The 19,549-nt window shown below is 37.7% G+C and overlaps 1 protein-coding gene across 10 annotated transcripts in view; it reads right to left on the reverse strand.

Annotated features, from left to right (window-relative positions):
* The window catches only part of LOC104117615 (uncharacterized), a 76,065-nt gene that overhangs the window by 23,250 nt on the left and 33,266 nt on the right, over window positions 1-19,549 (reverse strand). For all 10 annotated transcript variants that reach the window (XM_070187544.1, XM_070187542.1, XM_070187550.1 and 7 more), the window contains 10 exons: window positions 18,187-18,250; window positions 14,334-14,482; window positions 14,105-14,232; window positions 13,965-14,022; window positions 13,697-13,794; window positions 8,390-8,474; window positions 4,143-4,208; window positions 4,003-4,062; window positions 3,253-3,339; window positions 2,979-3,165 (listed from right to left, as the gene is read on the reverse strand). In XM_070187544.1, the coding sequence (XP_070043645.1) occupies window positions 2,979-3,165; window positions 3,253-3,339; window positions 4,003-4,062; window positions 4,143-4,208; window positions 8,390-8,474; window positions 13,697-13,794; window positions 13,965-14,022; window positions 14,105-14,232; window positions 14,334-14,482; window positions 18,187-18,250 (982 nt within the window). The remainder of the gene's footprint in view (window positions 1-2,978; window positions 3,166-3,252; window positions 3,340-4,002; window positions 4,063-4,142; window positions 4,209-8,389; window positions 8,475-13,696; window positions 13,795-13,964; window positions 14,023-14,104; window positions 14,233-14,333; window positions 14,483-18,186; window positions 18,251-19,549) is intronic.

The following is a 19,549-nucleotide window of genomic DNA, read 5'->3' on the forward strand; positions in this document are numbered from 1 at the left end:
GCACCTGGGAGCTTGTTCCTCTTCCTGCAGGTAAGTCTACTGTTGGTTGTCGTTGGGTTTATGCAGTCAAAGTCGGGCCGGATGGCCAGGTTGATCGGCTTAAGGCTCGTCTTGTTGCAAAAGGATATACTCATATTTTTGGGCTTGATTATAGTGATACTTTCTCTCCCGTGGCTAAAGTAGCATTTGTTCGTCTCTTTTTGTCCATGGCTGTTGTACGTCATTGGCCTCTTTATCAGTTAAACATTAAGAATGCTTTTCTCCACGGTGATCTTGAGGAAGAAGTTTATATGGAGCAACCACCTGGTTTTGTTGCTCAGGGGGAGTTTAATGGTTGTGTGTGCAGATTGCGCAGGTCACTATATGGTTTGAAACAGTCCCCTCGAGCTTGGTTTGGTAAGTTCAACACAATTATTCAGGAGATCGGTATGACTCGTAGTGAGGCTGATCACTCTGTGTTTTATCTGCATTCTGCTCCTAATCTGTGTATTTATCTAGTGGTTTATGTCGATGATATTGTTATTACTGGTAATGATCAGAATGGTATTACTAATCTGAAGCAACATCTCTTTCAGCACTTCCAGACTAAGGATCTGGGCAGATTGAAGTATTTTCTAGGTATTGAGGTCGCTCAGTCTAGCTCAGGTATTGTTATTTCACAGCGGAAGTATGCCTTAGACATTCTTGAGGAGACTGGAATGATGGGTTGCAGACCTATTGACTCTCCTATGGATCCGAATGCTAAGCTTCTGCCTGGACAGGGGGAGCCTCTTAGAGACCCTACGAGATATAGGAGGTTGGTTGGCAAATTGAATTACCTCACAGTGACTAGACCTGACATTTCTTTTCCGGTGAGTGTTGTAAGTCAGTTTATGGATTCTCCCTGTGATAGTCACTGGGATGCAGTTGTTCGCATTCTTCGGTATATAAAGTCAGCTCCAGGCAACTCGAACCCGGGACCTAACGGTCGTAGGTGGAGGTGATTTTACCAACTGAGCAAGCCTCACTTGTCAATTTGTTTGATTCTCCATGTGATAGTCATTGGGATGCAGTTGTTCGCATTCTTCGGTATATAAAGTCAGCTCCAGGCAAAGGATTACTATTCGAGGATCGAGGCCACGAGCAGATTGTTGGGTACACAGATGCTGATTGGGCAGGATCGCCTTTTTATAGACGTTCTACGTCTGGATATTATGTTCTAGTAGGAGGTAATTTGGTCTCGTGGAAGAGCAAGAAACAGAATGTAGTTGCTCGATCTAGCGCCGAAGCCGAATATCGGGCCATGGCTATGGCGACGTGTGAGTTAGTTTGGGTCAAGTAGTTGCTCAAGGAGTTAAAGTTTGGAGAAATCAGCAAGATGGAACTAGTGTGTGATAACCAAGTTGCTCTTCATATTCCGTCAAATCCGGTGTTCCATGAGAGGACTAAACACATTGAGATCGACTGTCACTTTGTCAGAGAAAAAATACTTTCAGGAGATATTGTTACAAAGTTTGTAAAGTCGAATGATCAACTAACAGATATTTTCACTAAGCCTCTTACTGGTTTTCGTATTAGTTACATGTGTAACAAGCTCGGTACATATGATGTGTATGCACCGGCTTGAGGGGGAGTGTTAGTTTACAAATATGTATAGTGTAGTCTTGTCCCATATTGGAAGAGCAGTAATATCTCCTTGTAGTGTATAGCTATAAATAGGGACCTCTGGTATTGTATTTATTATCCAATATCAATAACATATTTTCTCTCATGCCTTCTCACAGTTGTCAATCATGTACCACCCCAGTTTAGGGACATTGACATATTTGTCAAAGCCCAAGCCCATGGCATGTATTATCCGCTTCGGTCCAACAGACCTCACGGATTTGCTTCTTGGGTCCTCGAATTGAAGAAAAAATGAGTGATCAAGAGAAGTTGTCCCTCATGATCAATCTGAACTGAAGTGCTACCAACTCTTCTTGATGATTAAGTAAATAACAAGGATGTCTACATCATCTTACGCTCGTCATCATCGAGTCCAAAAGAGCGCAACCATGTGAACTTGTCCTATCCTATGCCTTATAAAGCTCTTCACTTTCCTCTTCCATTTTGATATGGGATTCGCCTACGGTGTCATGTGCACCCCTTCTTCGAAAGCTTGCTAACGAAGAAGCCCGACAGTCCTCTTTAATCCACCTTCATCAGCCCACCCTCTGTCATGGGCGTTAGATATAAGGAGCACCACTTGTATATTATTACTTAATCAAGTCAATGAGAAGTGTTTTCTCTTTTCGCATACATGAACAATAAAACAGATGACATGCAGGTCAAGTCATGCAATACCAATATACATTTTTTACTTTGGACGTCTCCAAAACATATCCTAGTCTTCAACTTTTAAGCCAACTCATATGCATCGGGTAGTCATGATTGTGAATAACAAAACAATCCAGAAGGCTAAAGTGGGTGTAGTCTGAACATTCCCTAAGTATGCTCTTCCAGTGATGTGTCTCATAGCTCATGTACGCTTTAGTTAATACCTATAATTTTGAAGCAGAAGTTTGAAACAGCAGTATATAACATAGAATTCTGCAGGTACTTATTGAATAATAAGTTCCCCATAGTCAAGTGACCACCACTATAAAATTGTGGGTCCATATTACCTAAAAGCTTAAACTATTGGAAAGGACACACTTCCATTTACTTAATTATATCTTCAACAACCACGATAATGACAAGGAAGTCAAGAACATTTACAGCCTACCTGATAGCTAAAATATCTGATCCTATAGCATTTCAGCTGCAATGCGCCCTCTTAGTTTAAACAATTTTAGAAGAATAAATAGAGAAATAAATAAGTGACCAATTATACTTGATGTCACCTTCCAAAAAATTGAAACAGATAGTTATAAACTCAGAGCATACAGTGCATGTTTCATGTGTAACAACTAACAACAGATAGGGGAAAAAACATAGGAAAAATAGTTGTCAGGACATACTATGCACGTTATTGACTAGGATCGATAACATTCTCTCTACTGAGAAACAGATGCTTCCACTTTTTTGACTTGACGGTGGGCCAAAGCCACTCACAGCTGCAGACATACACTGATGTGACAACTGACGTAGAGCAGAAAGCAGTGACTTGACAGCAGCTACATGCATCAGAGCAGAGCTCTCAAACAGCTTCATAAAGAAGTTAACTTTTGAATTTATATACAAATGATAATAAGTTAAACAGTGAAATGAGAAGAAAAAGGGGAACTCAAGCACCTGAGAATTTAAGGAAGAAAGAATATGAAAATCACTATATTGACCAGAAGAATCTCTTGTAAGCTTTGGCACAGCTGTGGAGACCTCCTGCATCATGGTAATTAAAGTGGATGAATAAGTAGATTTTTCAGCCTACAGTGGTGACACATACAGCCATAATGATAGGGACAGCTAGTAAATTTTGATAGGTAAGAGTTGTAAATTATAGCTCATACTGTATTTTTATTAGCTGCTATGTCATTTCCAGAACCCATTCCCTGCTTACTCGGAATTGTTTGCTTGTAGTAATAGAGAGAAAACCGAGAGCTATTAAAATCTTCCGTTTTTCCCCTTACTCCAAACTATAGCATTCTATTTATCTTTTCCACGTTTTACTCATAATTAGACTGTTTACGTTGAGAAAAGAAAGGGCAGTCCGAGGAAGGGTCGGACCACAAGGGTCTATCATACGCAGTCTTACCGAAGTGCAGGAGGCTATTTTCACGGCTTTCCGTTGAGAAAGCCAATGAAAATTAAAAGAGGCCATAACTCAAAAGGATATGAAGTAAGCATTCAGGAACTGCATTTTTCTACTAGAGTTTCATTGAATAATTCGAAGCTTTCTATACTACAGTGTAAGTAACTCTTTAAGGACACTAGCCTATTAGTGTTGAAGTAGGTCAATTCAATTTTAGAGATTGGTCCAATCAATCTCCAAAAATAATAATTGAAGAGTAATTAGCCCTTTCCTTTGTTGACACCCAATATTACCTGTGTAGTTGCATGTGGAGAATGAATAGCTCGGTCAAGAGAAGCTAGAGTCTCCAGTACCTGCACATATTTAGCAAAAGCAAATATTAGGAGCTTGCAGTTCTAACCTTTCGGTAGATGCAGATGGTGGACTAACTCACCAAGCTCCATGAAGGACCTAAAACATTATGCAGTCGATGAGATATGTTGAAAAGTGTTCTTAGTGCCTGAGATACAGAAGCATCACCATAAGTTTCTGAAAACCCATACATCATGAAATAAAAAGTGAGAAAAATCTATTATTGATATTATATTTTAATTATAATACAATGAGCCCTATTTATACAATACATATCATACTCCTATTCTATGTGGGACTAGGACTAATTCATATTATTTACATAATTATCTAACACCCCCCTCAAGTCGGTGCATACAAATCATATGTACCGAGCTTGTTACATATGTAGCTAATACGTGGACCAGTAAGGGACTTGGTGAAAATATCTACAGGCTGATCATTCGACTTCACAAACTTTGTAGCAATATCTCCTGAGAGTATCTTTTCTCTTACGAAGTGACAGTCAATCTCAATGTCTTTAGTTCTCTCATGGAACACCGGGTTTGATGCAATATGAAGGGCAACTTGATTATCACACACAAGTTCCATCTTGCTGCTCTCACCAAATTTCAACTCATTAAGCAAATGTTTGATCCAAACTAGCTCACATGTTGCCACAACCATTGCTCGATATTCTGCTTCTGCACTAGACCGAGCCACCACATTCTGTTTCTTGCTCTTCCAAGACACCAAATTACCTCCTACTAAAATACAATATCCAAACGTAGAACGTCTATCAGAATAAGGCATACTTCCGTTGATGATACATATCTGCCCAGCACTTTAACACTATCAGACCTGATCATTGCCGGTAATAACAATATCATCAACATAAACCACCAGATAAATACTGAGATTTGAAGTAGAATGCCGATAAAACACAGAGTGATCAGTTTCACTACGAGTCATGTCAAACTCCTGAATAACTGTGTTGAACTTACCAAAGCAGGCTCGAGGAGACTGCTTTAGACCATAGAGGGCCCTACGCAACCGACATACAAGGCCACTAGACTCCCCTGAGCAACAAAACCAAGTGGTTGCTCCATATAAACCTCATCCTCAAGGTTACCGTGAAGAAAAGCATTCTTAATGTCCAACTGATAGAGAGGCCAATGGCGAACAGCAGCCATGGATAGAAAAAGGCAGACTGATGCTATTTTAGCCGCGGGAGAGAAAGTATCACTGTAATCGAACCCAAATATTTGAGTATACCCTTTGGCAAAGAGACGAACCTTAAGTCGATCAACCTAGCCATCTAGACCAACTTTGACTGCATACACCCAACGACAACCAACAGTCGATTTACCCGAAGGAAGAGGAACAAGCTCCCAAGTACCACTCGTATGTAAAGCAGACATCTCGTCAATCATACACAATGGGGTGATGACAGACGACGGCAACTTAAACCGACATAATGGGGATTAGGATTAAGTGTGGACCGTATACTTTTTCGTAGTGCAATCGGCTGACCAAGAGGAGACAAGTCCGCAGTACTAGTCGGGTCAGGTGCAGTACGTGAATAAGTTGGCCTGATGCTGGGCACGGACGACGATGATAAGTCAGGAATGGTGGAGCTGCAGAAGGTTGAACTGGACTAAGTGGTGGCACTAGAGCTAGAGGTGGTGGAGCTGCAACTGGAGCTGTAGGTGGTGAAGCTGGAGTTATAGAGGAAGAAGAATGGGAAATAGTAACTGAATCTCCAAAAGATGGAACTGGTTGCACCTCAAAAATATCTAAGTGATTACCTGGACCTGTGAAGTATGATTGGGTTTCAAAGAAGGTAACATCAGCAGACATAAGGTACCGCTGGAGGTCAGGTGAATAGCATCGATATCCCTTTTGCGTTCTCGAGTAACCCAGAAATACGCATTTAAGAGCACGAGGAGCTAACTTATCTTTTCCTAGAGTAAGGTTATGAACAAAACACGCGCTCCCAAAGACACGGGGTGGAAGAGAGAACAAAGGTAAGTAGGGAAACAGGACAGAGAATGGAACTTGATTCTGGATAGCTGAAGATGGCATACGATTAATAAGATAGCAAGATGTAAGAACTGTATCCCCCCCAAAAATGCAACGGAACATGAGATTGTATGAGTAGGGTACGAGCAGTTTCAATAACATATCTATTCTTTCTTTTAGCTACCCCATTTTGTTGGGATGTGTATGGACAAGATGTTTGATGAATAATCCCATGAAAGCTCATAAACTGATGAAATGGGGAAGACAAATACTCTAGGGCATTATCACTACGAAATGTACGGATAGAAACCCCAAATTGATTTTGAATTTCAGCATGGAAGGTCCGGTATATACAAAACAATTTAGATCGATTTTAAATCAAAAATATCCAAGTACACCTAGAATAATCATCAATGAAACTGACAAAGTAGCGGAATCCCAAGGTAGAACTGACCCGACTAGGACCCTAAGCATCTGAATGGACTAAAGTAAAAGGTGACATTGCTCGATTATCAAGACGCCGAGGAAAATGGGAGCGGGTATGCTTACCGAGCTGACATGACTCACACTCTAGAGTGGACAAGTGAGATAAACCAGGCACCATTTTTTGAAGTTTTGACAAACTGGGATGTCCCAACCGTTTATGTAATAAATCTGGTGAATCAGTAACAGGACAAGTTGTTGAAGGAAGACACGATGTGAGTCCATGTGATTTTGCAAGGATAAGGTAATAAAGACCATCTGATTCACGCTCGGTACCAATGATACGCCCTGTACTGCGTTCCTGCATAAAAACAAGGTCATCAAGAAATAAAACAGAGCATTTAAGTGATTTGGCTAAGCGACTAACGGCTATGAGATTAAAAGGACTACCCGGAACATAAAGAACTAAATCTAAAGGAAAGGAAGGAAGTGGACTAGCTTGACCTATTCAAGTTGCCATGGTTTGAGACCCATTAGCCATTGTGATTGTTGGAAGAGACTGAGATTGAGAATATGAAATAGTAGTGAAAACAGATTTGTTACCAGAAATGTGATCAGATGCACCTGAATCAATGACCCAAGACTCGGAGGATGAAGATTGGGAGACACAAGTCACGCTATTACCTGTTTGAATAACAGAAGATGTCTGCTTATGTGCTTTGTACTGAAGGAACTCAGCATAATCCGGTAAAGAAACCATCTAACCATTCAAAATATCGGTTCCCATTTTGTTACGACCAAACTTCTAACAACCTCCAAGTATAGACAAGTATGATGTCCAAAGAGAATGCGTCCAGAAAGTACTTGCATAAAATGTGAAAGACGATTAAACTTGCTGGAATATTTTACCGGAAAATTTTGATTTTTCGGAGATTTTCAGATCTGACCCAGCCCTAGCTGACTCCCAAAATATAAGAGAAACTACAGTTCACTGTTCAGTTATTGTTCACTGATCACCGAAAACACTGTAGCTCGCCCGGAAATAAAAAAGTCATCAGAATTTGGTGTAACCAGAATGGATAGACTCGAAATTCCCTTGCGAGCCAGCTGTCCTAAAGAAATTTTTTCAAAAAGTGGCCGGAAAGGGCTCCACGAGACGGAAATTTTTTTTTTCTTTGTTTGGCGCGTGAGGGCGCGTGGGAAGGTATTTTATGGGGTTGACTGGGGTTTGGTCGCCTGAGCCTAAGGAGTTGTGATGGTGTTGGTTTTTTCACAACACCAACGGAAAGTGATTTTGTTGCATACAACCTCTTAAGTCGCCGGAAAATTGCACGGCGACGAGGTCTTTCTTCCCGGAAGTCGCTGGAATGATGCACAGCGATAAGTTTCTCACTAATGCTCTGATACCATGTGAGAAAGCACGGGAGAAAAATCTATTATTGATATTCTATTTTAATTATAATACAATGAGCCCTGTTTATACAATACATATCATATTCCTATTCTATGTGGGACTAGGACTAATTCATATTATTTACATAACGATCTAACAATGCAGTCGATGAGAAATGTTGAAAAGTGTTCTTAGTGCCTGAGATACAGAAGCATCAATAATAACACCATAAGTTTCTGAAAACCCATACATCAACAACAACAACAACAACAACCACCCAGTGAAATCCCACTAATGGGGTGTGGGGAGGGTAGTGTGTACGCAGACCTTACCCCTACCCCGAAGAAGTAGAGAGGTTATTTCCGAAAGACCCTCGGCTCAAGAAAACAAAAAGACAAAAGGGCAAAGAAATTGGCAAAGAAAACCCATACATCAAGAAATAAAATTGGCTCTCCAAAAGTAAAATGTCAAAGAAATTTGCAATAGTTGCGCGCACAACAAACAACAAATACCTGCACATTCTTAGGAGTAAGGACAATAGTTTCCTTTGGCTCAAGCAATGCTTCTGACCGCTTAGACCCAGGAGATTGCACCACACTGTAGATTGTTAATAGCATATTAATTCAACGAATTGCACAGAACTATTTCAAAGAAATACTAGAACATATGATCGAACGTTATCATAACTATATGCAGCTTAAATGTGCAGATTTAGCCAACAAAACATAAATAAATATATACCTACTTCTGCATGAATTTGTGCAATTAGTTGAGCAGCTGAAGTCATTAGGCTACAGACTGCAATTCCTTAAGTGAGGGTTCCTATAATCACTACATCAATTGTTTCTCTGAAAACTTAGGACAGGGAGAGGATAGCTCATCATTATCTTTTAGTAGCTTGGCTATCTACATAATCCACCATTATTTCATTTCTGGGGTGAGGGTGTCAATGGAGGGCACGTGGTAAAGGCTTTCAGCCTTGAACACAAAAGAAAAACTTTATTTTCTGATTTAATTATTAATAAATATATCTACCTAAGATAGGTAGGATAACTAACATCCAGATTAAGGTAGGAGAATATGAAAAGTTTTCTATGACAGTGCTTCAATATGAGCTTTCCCATCCAGCAATAGTTCTTTTATTTTATAATATGAGGATTGATTATGGGGAATACTATAGTTGTAGGAACTTACACACCAATTGTTTCTATATAGTGATTGGGTGGATAGTTGTTCAAAAAATTTTTGTCAAAACGGTGATTGGAAATAAATAATATCTATAATTTTACTTCTCCGTGTACTACGAATAAAAGTGCCAATCGTGATCCTTGACCTTCAACAGAAAAATAAAAGGAAACTTGGCCTTAGTTTTTGCATTCGAATTTTTCCCTTAACTTTAATTGAACAACTTTCATGATTAGGAATAATCACACGTAAAACCTTCCTTGAAATAAGATAGGAGTAAAAGTTGTCTTCAGAATTATTTAATTACTACAAGTTCTAACATGATAGGACTACTTCCTAAAAGTCAATAACCATAATGTAAAAAGTTGGTTTAAGAACAAAAGATCTTCAGCCTATAACATGGTCCCTATTTTTACCTATGTTACTCGGGACTCTCCAAAAATGTTGCCACAAACGTGTCGGATCCTTCAAAAACGCACTACTTTTGGAGGATCCGACACGCACCCGACGGCGTCTATGAAGAGTCCGAGTAACATAGATTTTTACAGCTATTCAACAACTTAAAGGTCTATGAATACCAGATTATAAGTAACTAAACATAATGAATATTACTCCTAAACAACATCTTTCCTTATTCTATCAAATATACTTGGTGACTATCAAATTTATCTCAAGACCAATGATGGTGAAAAATACTAGAGAGACAAGTAGAAATTTTTATAACCTAATAAGCTACAAAATACAGTTTACAACTTTATGTGAGAGGTAACCGGCAAAAAAAAAGAAAGGAAGAAAGAAAACAAGACTACCGGTACACAAAATGAAGAATGATCAAGAATTCAATTCGTTTTATCAGTGGTGCTCAACTTCTTCTGAATACAAATGACATTTTTATAAGAAATTTTTTAACAAGTGACAAAAATAAATTAGATTATATATCAAGTTGACATGGTGTTAATAAGCAAAGCTGAGTGAAAGATATAGTTTATTGATTCAAAATTTGAATAAAATAATAGTCATTTTTAGAATAACATTTATCAATCTATTATATTAGTGAAATAATGAAAGCTGAATTAACCATTATGCCTCAAGTTGGTTTCGGTACGATAGCCCCATCCATGTTGCCTCAAGTTGGTTTCGGTAGATTATCTATGTTTTCAATTATCATATGCCTAGATTTGATTGTCACGATAATATGGACAGAAAGGGAGTCATTGATTTTCAACCCCCTTCTAAGGCACGCGACCCTTCCTCTATTATCAAGATTTTTCTCAGTTTCAAGTGTCACACGAGCTTCCTGGATTTTCTAGCCCCCTAGAGCAAAGGTTGTCCCTTTTATTACCATCGTAGTCTCCCTCGAAAGACTCCCTTTGCCTCAACGTGATGATAAACTTCTTTTCACTTTTTGTGGGCGTGAATTATTTTTGCTAGTGAACTGGTTTAACTTGTTTTGTCAGACCGATACACTAATCCAAGGGCATACAGGTCTTTTTTTTTTCTTTTATAGATTCCTTCCTCGCCAATACTTCGAACTCCCGGACATCTGCTCTTCCTCCACTTGCCATTACCGGCTCATCCACCATACCTAAGAGTTTTCCAGCCTCCTTCATCACTCGCCTCACCCCTTCTACCTCTCCATTTCTTCTCCTCCCATATCCCTCTCTCTTCTCCCCTTGTCCCTACCTCCATTACTCCCCTACCCAGTAATACTTTGGTGCAGAACTCTCGGTACAAATGTAACCTATACCCATGCTCACAATCGTCAACAACTATTTCCACTGGGATTCTCCCTCCCACTCCTTACATAGATTCTAACCATAGACATGTGGGCCATACTACATAATACATTCACGTACCTCCGAGATATGTCCCCAATCATCTCAAGCAGATCTAGGCACCGTAGATGCACGGAAACTCAAACTATGTTAACAACCACAATCTCCTTTTGTTGCTTGTCTACTATACACCCCGTCAACTTCTCCATCTTTTTAGTTTCACAAAGTTGCTTCGCGTCCACCTTTCGCTTCCATACAATATTAGGTTCGGTAAATATGAGATAATTTATTTAACAACCAATTGTCCTTGTCTTCTAAGATCACTATGAGGCTCCCAAAAACCTAGTAAAATCTTGACTTTCAGATCAATGAAAATATCAACAAGCCTGTAATTTGGCATCCCTATTTCCTCAAGAATGTCAAGAGCATACTTCTGGAAACCTTAATGCCTAGAAAATATCGTAATATACCTAGGTCTTTGGTTTGAATATGAACTATGTCATCAACATATACCACAAAACAAATGCACCGATTTGGAGTAGAATGTTGATAGAGAACATAATGATTAATTTCACGAAGAGTCATGCCAAACTCCTGAACAATTGTACTAAACTAACCAAACCATGCTCTAAGTGACAACTTCAAGATATATAAGAATGGCGTAACCAACACACAAGATTTCTATACTCCCTCTGAACAACAAAATTTGGTGGTTCTTCCATATATACTTTATCCTCAAGATCAATATGAATTATTCTCGTGTCTAAATGATAAAGAGGTCAATGGCGATTAGTAGACATTGATATAAAAAAGACGAATTGAGCAATTTTAGCCAAGGGAGCGAATGTATCACCATTATCAAGTCCAAGTATTTGAGTATATCCTTTCGCAACTAAATGAGCAATTTTAGCTACGGGAGTGAACATATCACCATAATCAAGTCCAAATATCTTCCATCACCATAATCAAGTCCACATATCTTAGTATATCCTTTGCAACTAAATAAACCTAGGAAAAAATAACTTTAATATTGAATGTATTGCTAGAATATCAATAGAATATGTGTCTAGATTCATATATGTCTAGTTCAGTGTACTTTAAGAAGGAAAATCTTATAAAATATTCTATAGGATATCTTAGGATATTATATATTTAATTATAAAAAAAATTCTCATCTTCTTTATAACTTTATTAGCATAGAGATTCATCACCTACCATATGTACGTAACATGACACTCCTATTATAGGAGAACCTCTTGCACATTGTTACTTAATTAAACTAATGACAAGTTTATTTCTATTGTCACGTGATGTAAGAGCCTCTACGATCTTCATAGAGACTCAAATAACTTCTACTGCCGACCGGTTTGTCAAACCAGCCCAACCAAATTTTTCTTCTTTTCTTCTTTCTATCGGTGTCTGGCATTGTTCCTCAACAATGACCGTCAGTGCTACTTTCTGGATGACCATTCAAACGTGATGCCTCTCTCCAAAGAGATAAGTTGGATCAGGCACAAAGCGAGGAGCAACACCAATCATTGGAGAGAGGAGGGTTGTGGTTGCCAAAAATAGAAAATGAGGAAGAACATTAGCCAAGTAGGCGAAGTACATGCTCATATATGGAAGCTACTTGAGATATTACCAAAATCTAAAAGTTTGATACCGTGTTAAAGGGGAGAAGAACCTCTTATTGACTCAATCTTAATTACCAACGTAAATGAGAAGCTCCTTATTAAGATTCATAGCTATGTACATAACGTTAGGTAACCATTCTTAATGTCTAGTTAGATAAGTAATATCAACATTAATGAAAAATGCGCTTAAGCCCTAGAGCGAGGCGTAAAATATGTTGAGTGATTCGCTCGGCTTAGCGGGCGCTTCAGTGTCGTCATCAAGGCTCTAAGGCATACTTTTCCTTGCTAATGAGTGTAATCCTAAAGAGGCGACGTGAAACAATTGATTTTTTACTTTATCGTATTTTTCTTCAATTTCTTAGTCCATATATTTGTTATTCATATTTATAATTATTAGTCTTGGGACGTATTGGTATTTTTTTCCTCCATTTGTGGCTTTCTTCATTAAATTCATGTTTCATTTAAAGTGAATAGTTTACAAATAAATAAAAAAAATCCCAACATTTCCTATGGAATATTCTTGTAATATTTTTTTAATTCAAGATTAATGAATTTGGACATATTTGAATCTAGGCACATATTCTTTTAATAATCAACAACGATTCTTTCCTATTTTAGGACGTGTATACACTATTAAGAACACCAATAGCTTAAGGGAATAATCAATGTTCTACAATTTTCTTATATTTTTAATATGATAAAACCCACCCCAAGACCCCCTACCCAGGAGGCAAACATTAGCACTGTACTCCCTTGGTAATTCAAACCCCCATGGTTGAAGGAGGAAGGCCATTTCACAAGGCTAACCCACCCTTGTAGATAACCAAGCAGTACATTCTTCCCTAATTCTGTTCTTCCTTTCACTTCCTCTAAAAGACATTATTTTTTCAGGATATTGTGCAAGACATTTTGAAGCTAAAGATAACCACTTGCCAAGTCACCTTTGAGACCCTTGGTCTTGGCTTGACAATTACTGTAGTAAACAAGCCACTGATTAGGATGCACATACAACTGTTTTGAAGAACTAAGCATATAGAAAGTGCAAGTGTCGGCAGGCACCTTGAGAACTTACAGAAGATTAGAAAGCATGATTAATGAATGAGAAAATAACCTCTACAAGATTCAATGTCCAATCAATTATGAAGGAAAAAGGTTCAGTAAATTTATTTCATAATAAGTAAAGAAAGTTGTGGCTAAAACAGGAAAAGTTCCCATTGGAATTTACCTCCTCTTCTCAACTTCAACAGGTATGCCAATTGTGAATTTGCAAAGGGATGCAAGAAAAGAATTTAAAGGCTCTACAGCATGAAGAATTCCACAGGCCTGAGCAACAAGAAGTTCTGGTCATCATCACAAATTGGAGAAAACTAAGCAGTTGGTCAAGAACATAACACCAATCCCTCTTGCTCTCAAAGTTGTACAAAAGTCAACTAGAGGCAAATTTTGCAGGGACTCATACAATAGGAAGACATTTAAATTTGACCAAATATTACCTGAGTAAATGCTTGATAGCCTTTCAGTATTTCCAAAATAATAGCCTCTCCTTGAGACCTACAATGTACATCACAGGTGAAAATAAGTACATATAGCATTTTCTTAAAGGTTCATTCAAAGACATGAAAATTTTACATACTTTGCCAAGATGAATGACAAAGCATCAAGAATGGTCAACCAAAGAGAATCAACCATTGATACACAAAGAAGTGCAGTTCTCCCAGTGAGTTTTGCTGGTGGATCAGATTCACATCTTGGAGAGTCAAGCTGGTCACACCAAGACAACAAGTATGTCATGTGACTAGTTGCCTTTCAGAATAATTATGTCACTCCAAGACAAAATATGAAATAGTAACTTGACTAATTACCTCACCCGTGTCAACTGCCTCATCTGTTAAAGTAGCCACAGTGAAAACGACTCCTAGCAGACCCTCAATTGCTAAAGTTATTGCATGTGCTTCACTTGCAACTAAAACAGCAGCATTGGATGCGTCGCTATCTAAGCTCCACTCAATCCCTACCAGCCATATTGCTTAGTGATTAGTGTTATTAGTTAAAATAAAAAAAATGCTAGTGAGACAAAGATAAGGGTGAGCAAGGTATAACAGAGGGAATTGACTCCCTGCCCCACATCCAATTGGAGCTCAAAGTCTAACCACCTATCAAAAGGAGGACGAAAACTGACAAAAGAAAACCTAAAACATCCATTTATTGCTCTGAAATAGGAACTGAAATGGCATTTAATCTTCCTCAGAATTTTTGCATCACTAAGGCCTCATTTGTTTGCACTTAATGGAGGACTGAATCTTAATCATTCAGATCTCAGACATTAAGTGCGTTTGTTTTTAAAGTCTAAATTTTAATTATTCAGATCTTAATCATTAAGTGTATTTATTTTTTTTACTGCACAACCACTTAATGGGTCTGAATAGGCCTGTATGATTAAGATCTATAACAGAGACTTAATTTCATTAAGATGCTATCATCCATGCATATCCATTATTATTTGCCGCCAACGCCTACTATTATCAACTACCACCATGCCGCCACCACTACCACCACCATCCTCAATCATAGCCGCCACCATTATCGACTACCACCACGCACCATCCCCACCACTCTCACCACCATCATTCTCAACCACAACCAACACGCATCCACCTCAACTACCACAACTAACCACCCCATCACCATCAATAACCATAGCCGGCACTGCCCATCATTATAAACTACCACCACCCACCACCACCTTCCTCAATCACAACTACCACCACCGCCGCCATTATTAACTATCACCACCCATCACCACCACCCTCAATCATAATCGCCACCACTACTAATCACCACTAGCTACTACCTTGAACCACCACCATCAATCAAAACTACCGCCAACCACTGCCTCTAGTTGGCATTCACAAGCACCACCATTAGCCATCACCACCAGCAACTACCATATTTTTAAAAACATATATATATATATATATATATATATATATATATATATATATATATATATATATATTATTGATAGAATATTAGATTAATTAGTATTTCATTTGAATTTTATGTTTACTATTTTCAAATAAAGATTTTATCCATTCAGATGTTAAAAATCAAACAATCTTAATCATTTAGTATTCAGATCTTAAATCTTAATATTCAGATGTCTATTCAGATTTAGACGTCTTAATCTTAAAAAAAAAAAAAGAGGCCTAAGAGCCTGTTTGGCAACGTTGTCAAAAACTGTTTATTTTGAGAAATGCTTTTATTTAAAAGTGCTTTTCGAAAAAGTACTTTTGGAGAGTAGTAGTTTGTGTTTGGCCAATTCATTTGAAAAGTGATATTTGCAATATTTGATAAGCAAATTGTGTTTGGTCACTCCCAACCAAGAGTGGTTGCTCTAGTGGTAAGCACCCTCCACTCCCAACCAAGAGGTTGTGAGTTCGAGTCACCCCAAGAGCAAGGTGGGGAGTTCTTGGAGGGAAGGAGCCGAGGGTCTATTGGAAACAACCTCTCTACCCAAGGTAGGGGTAAGGTCTGCATACACACTACCCTCTCCAGACCCAACTAGTGGAATTATACTGGGTTGTTGTTGTTGTTGTAAATTGTGTTTGGCTAATCTTTTTAAAAAATGCCTTTGAGTGTCAAATTACGAAAAATGCAGTAAATGTTCAATTAACAATTAGTATTATTTAAAAGAGAGAAATGAATTTAAATATTTATTATAAATAATGTAATTAATTTTTTTATATAATTAAAATATAAAAGATTTTAATCAATATAAAATATAGTTATCCAAAGCAATAGTACTAAGTAAATGGTATTATTTATTGTTTACATGATACAACAACATCAACAAAAAACCTAATGAAATCCCATAAGTGGGGCTATTGTTTGCATGATGATTCAAATATATCAAAATAGATGTTCAATATAAATAAAAAATCTAATCTGTAAATCCTATATAAAAGAAGAGATTTATTTACTATAATAGAGAGACTATTTTAAAGAGGAATATGAGAAGGAGAATAAAAATATGATGGAAACTAAAAAAAAAAAAAAAAAGGAGGGGGGGGGGGGGGGGGGGATGGTAGAAACAAAAAGGAAAATGAAAAAGGAAAGGTTAAATTAATGAAGGATAATTTGAGAAATATAAATTTATGGTAAGAATATTTTGTCTTAAAAAAATTAATTTTCTACTTTTGCTTCTTGGAAGAAGCCAGATTTTATAGCTTCTTCCCAAAAGTAGAAAAATTGCTTCTACTGCTACTCAAAAGCACTTCTCCATCCCAGCCGAACACCTCAAATTTTTAAAAAAGTACTTTTCTTGACAAGAGAAAGTACTTTTTTTACAAAAACAAAATATGCTTTTAACCTCCTAGAAGCTTGGCCAAACTAGCTCTAAGTACAACAATACTCAACCAAATCCACATTCCCCTTTTTCCAACCAAGAACAGAATTAGGTATATATCTAAACTCCCTAGAGCTGCAACCTAAGTTGCTTGGACTCGAGTGCGGGTGTTCGATATGGGTGCGGATCTAGAGGTCGAATTCCTTCATATCTAAATTTTAAGATTTAGGGGTATAGATCAAGATACGGATACAAGTGCGTGGATTCGGATAAAAATAATTTAGAAAATCTAAATATAGAGTTATAAAAATATGTCTATATTATGAGACATTATGTGAAAAACTTATAAGGTATTCCGAGAAGGAGAAAATATTAATCAAGAGGAGAATCCAAAAATGAGATAAAAGGAAGGCCTGATGGAGAAATTTCTATATACAAGACAAGGTATTCTATTTTTTCAATTTCACCCTAGCTTTGGTTTTGATTTCAAAAATCATTATATCTATCCCGAATTTCTCTATCAATTTTGGTTTAAAGTATCCAAATTCGGTTGACCAAATCTGGTACAGATCCCACCCCCACACCAAACTCACATCGTGTCGATACTGGTGCGGCAACAAAAGTGAAGAGTCTGAGCAACTTAGCCAGCAACCATAAAACCCTGAGTGGTATCGGCTTTTAAACAAAGCTTCTGCATTTATACTTCAAGAGCATGGGTACATAACATCTCAAGAAAACTCAGTATTTTACGGTTTCTCATCCAATGGCAACAGAAATTAGTGGTTATGTTATTATTGAAGCCACTGCATTTCAATGAGTTCCAGCCTAGCACACCAAGGAGGGAAAAGAATTATTACCCACCACAAAACCTCCCTTTATTTCCATGAACAAGACCTGGCATAGAAAAGACCTGCATCATTTAAGCTTTTCTTAAAGAGTTACTACCATTTTACAAACTTTTCCGTTAATCATTTAGTTTGAAGTCCACTGATAAAGATCATTCTTCAGGGGTATAAAAGATTGGGTATCATCCGTAGAGAATCATATTACATTGTAGATTTTCTACTTTTAGGTATGTTGCTTGTATACGGGAGATTTTCCTCTTATAAATAAAATTATTTACCTTGTCAAAATAAAGAGTGATCATTTACACTTCAGGACACACCAGCATTTACTTCACCAAATCTAAGTAATCATTTATAGGAATCATTAAATTGTTGAGTCAACTGAAGTCGCTAAAAGTAATTGATGTAATCATGAATCCTGTACAACTCATTCAAACTAATCCACAAATCAAACAAGTCAATTTTCAATGTCTAAAAGATTTTATGTTCCATTCTCCACGAACAATTAGCTGATGATGCAATTACCTTTTGCTTTACTACTGAACATTCCAGCTACAGCCGCAAGACTCTCCTCACATGTGTCTTGAAACTGGATATAGACGAGCAAAAGTTAATTTGAGTTTCTCCGCAAAGAAACCATAACAATATAAGATGAGAGCAGAGATAAAGCAAAGTAAGGAGAAATGAAGCCAAGTCAAACAATGTAACTGTTTAGCCTAGAATAAGATAACTTTCATCTTTAAATCGAAAAAGGAAGTCACATACTCACACATTGATGTTGAGAAGGGCCAACCAGTTTCTTTTTTTCCTACAACTAAAACAAATTTGTTGAAAGGCACCAAATAGGGGTGCAGCCCAACACGACAATTGTAATTAGAAATCCAATGTATGTATACTCGAAGCAGCAAGCGCTATTCAGTGTATTCACCAGCAGGTATTGGGGAAAAACTTTGACTTTAAGTAATCCTACATTTAACCAAATTTTCATGTGCTATCATATATTTGAAAAATTCAAACTCATTTAGCTTCAAAACCCCCAATAGGGTGGAAATAAATCTCCTACATACGGTGGGGAGATGCAATGGTCCTCAAATATACTGGATAACTACAATGGATAACTCCAGAATGCAACAGCGCATAAGAGTATACTTTTTCAGTTGCTGCACCTAACGCATTAATTAGGATTAAAGCCTTTCTCACCTTCTCCTGGACTTCTTAACTATAGGACGGGATCATGGTTAGCCATCCCCAGAATACAGTTCAAGTAACAATTAACTTTTTTTTCAAAATTGTTAGCTCTAAAAAGAAATTATGGTGCCCTATAGCACTCAATGGTGTGGTATAGTGCTCAATGAAGTAAGAAAGTCCTTGCTCCCAGCAGAGACAAAAAAAAGCTACTAGGTCATTTCTTCTACCTACCTAAGCCTTGGTGGGCAGAGTTACCATGTACCCGTGTTGATGGGAGATAATAGGTACCCGTTGAATTAGCCAAGAAGCATGCAAGCTGGTCCGAACACTACGTTGACTCCAAAAAAAATTATGATGCCCTAAATGTTTTTCTAAGTGGTAGGAGAAAAATTTGTATAGAAATAAATCCGTTCTTGGTAAACTACACCATAGTAGGAGAAAGCACTTCGAGCGAGTTCATGCTATGTGGATGAGGCAGCGAGTTGAATATGAGGGCTTAAACCGGTAGCGAGTAGAATAAAGAAATTGCTTCTAGAATGTCGATTACTAGGTAAATCGCCCACTATATATAGCATAAATGACTAGAATTTGTTTTTCAATTGGCAGTGGTGCATATTGTGATAATTTTGGTACTTCTGTCAGCCTTGCACCTCTATTGAGTAATGCCTGTGTCGCAGCTCTTACTGTAACAGAACTAGAA

The sequence above is a fragment of the Nicotiana tomentosiformis genome, chromosome 10, assembly GCF_000390325.3.
Source record: "Nicotiana tomentosiformis chromosome 10, ASM39032v3, whole genome shotgun sequence".
NCBI lineage: Eukaryota > Viridiplantae > Streptophyta > Magnoliopsida > Solanales > Solanaceae > Nicotiana > Nicotiana tomentosiformis.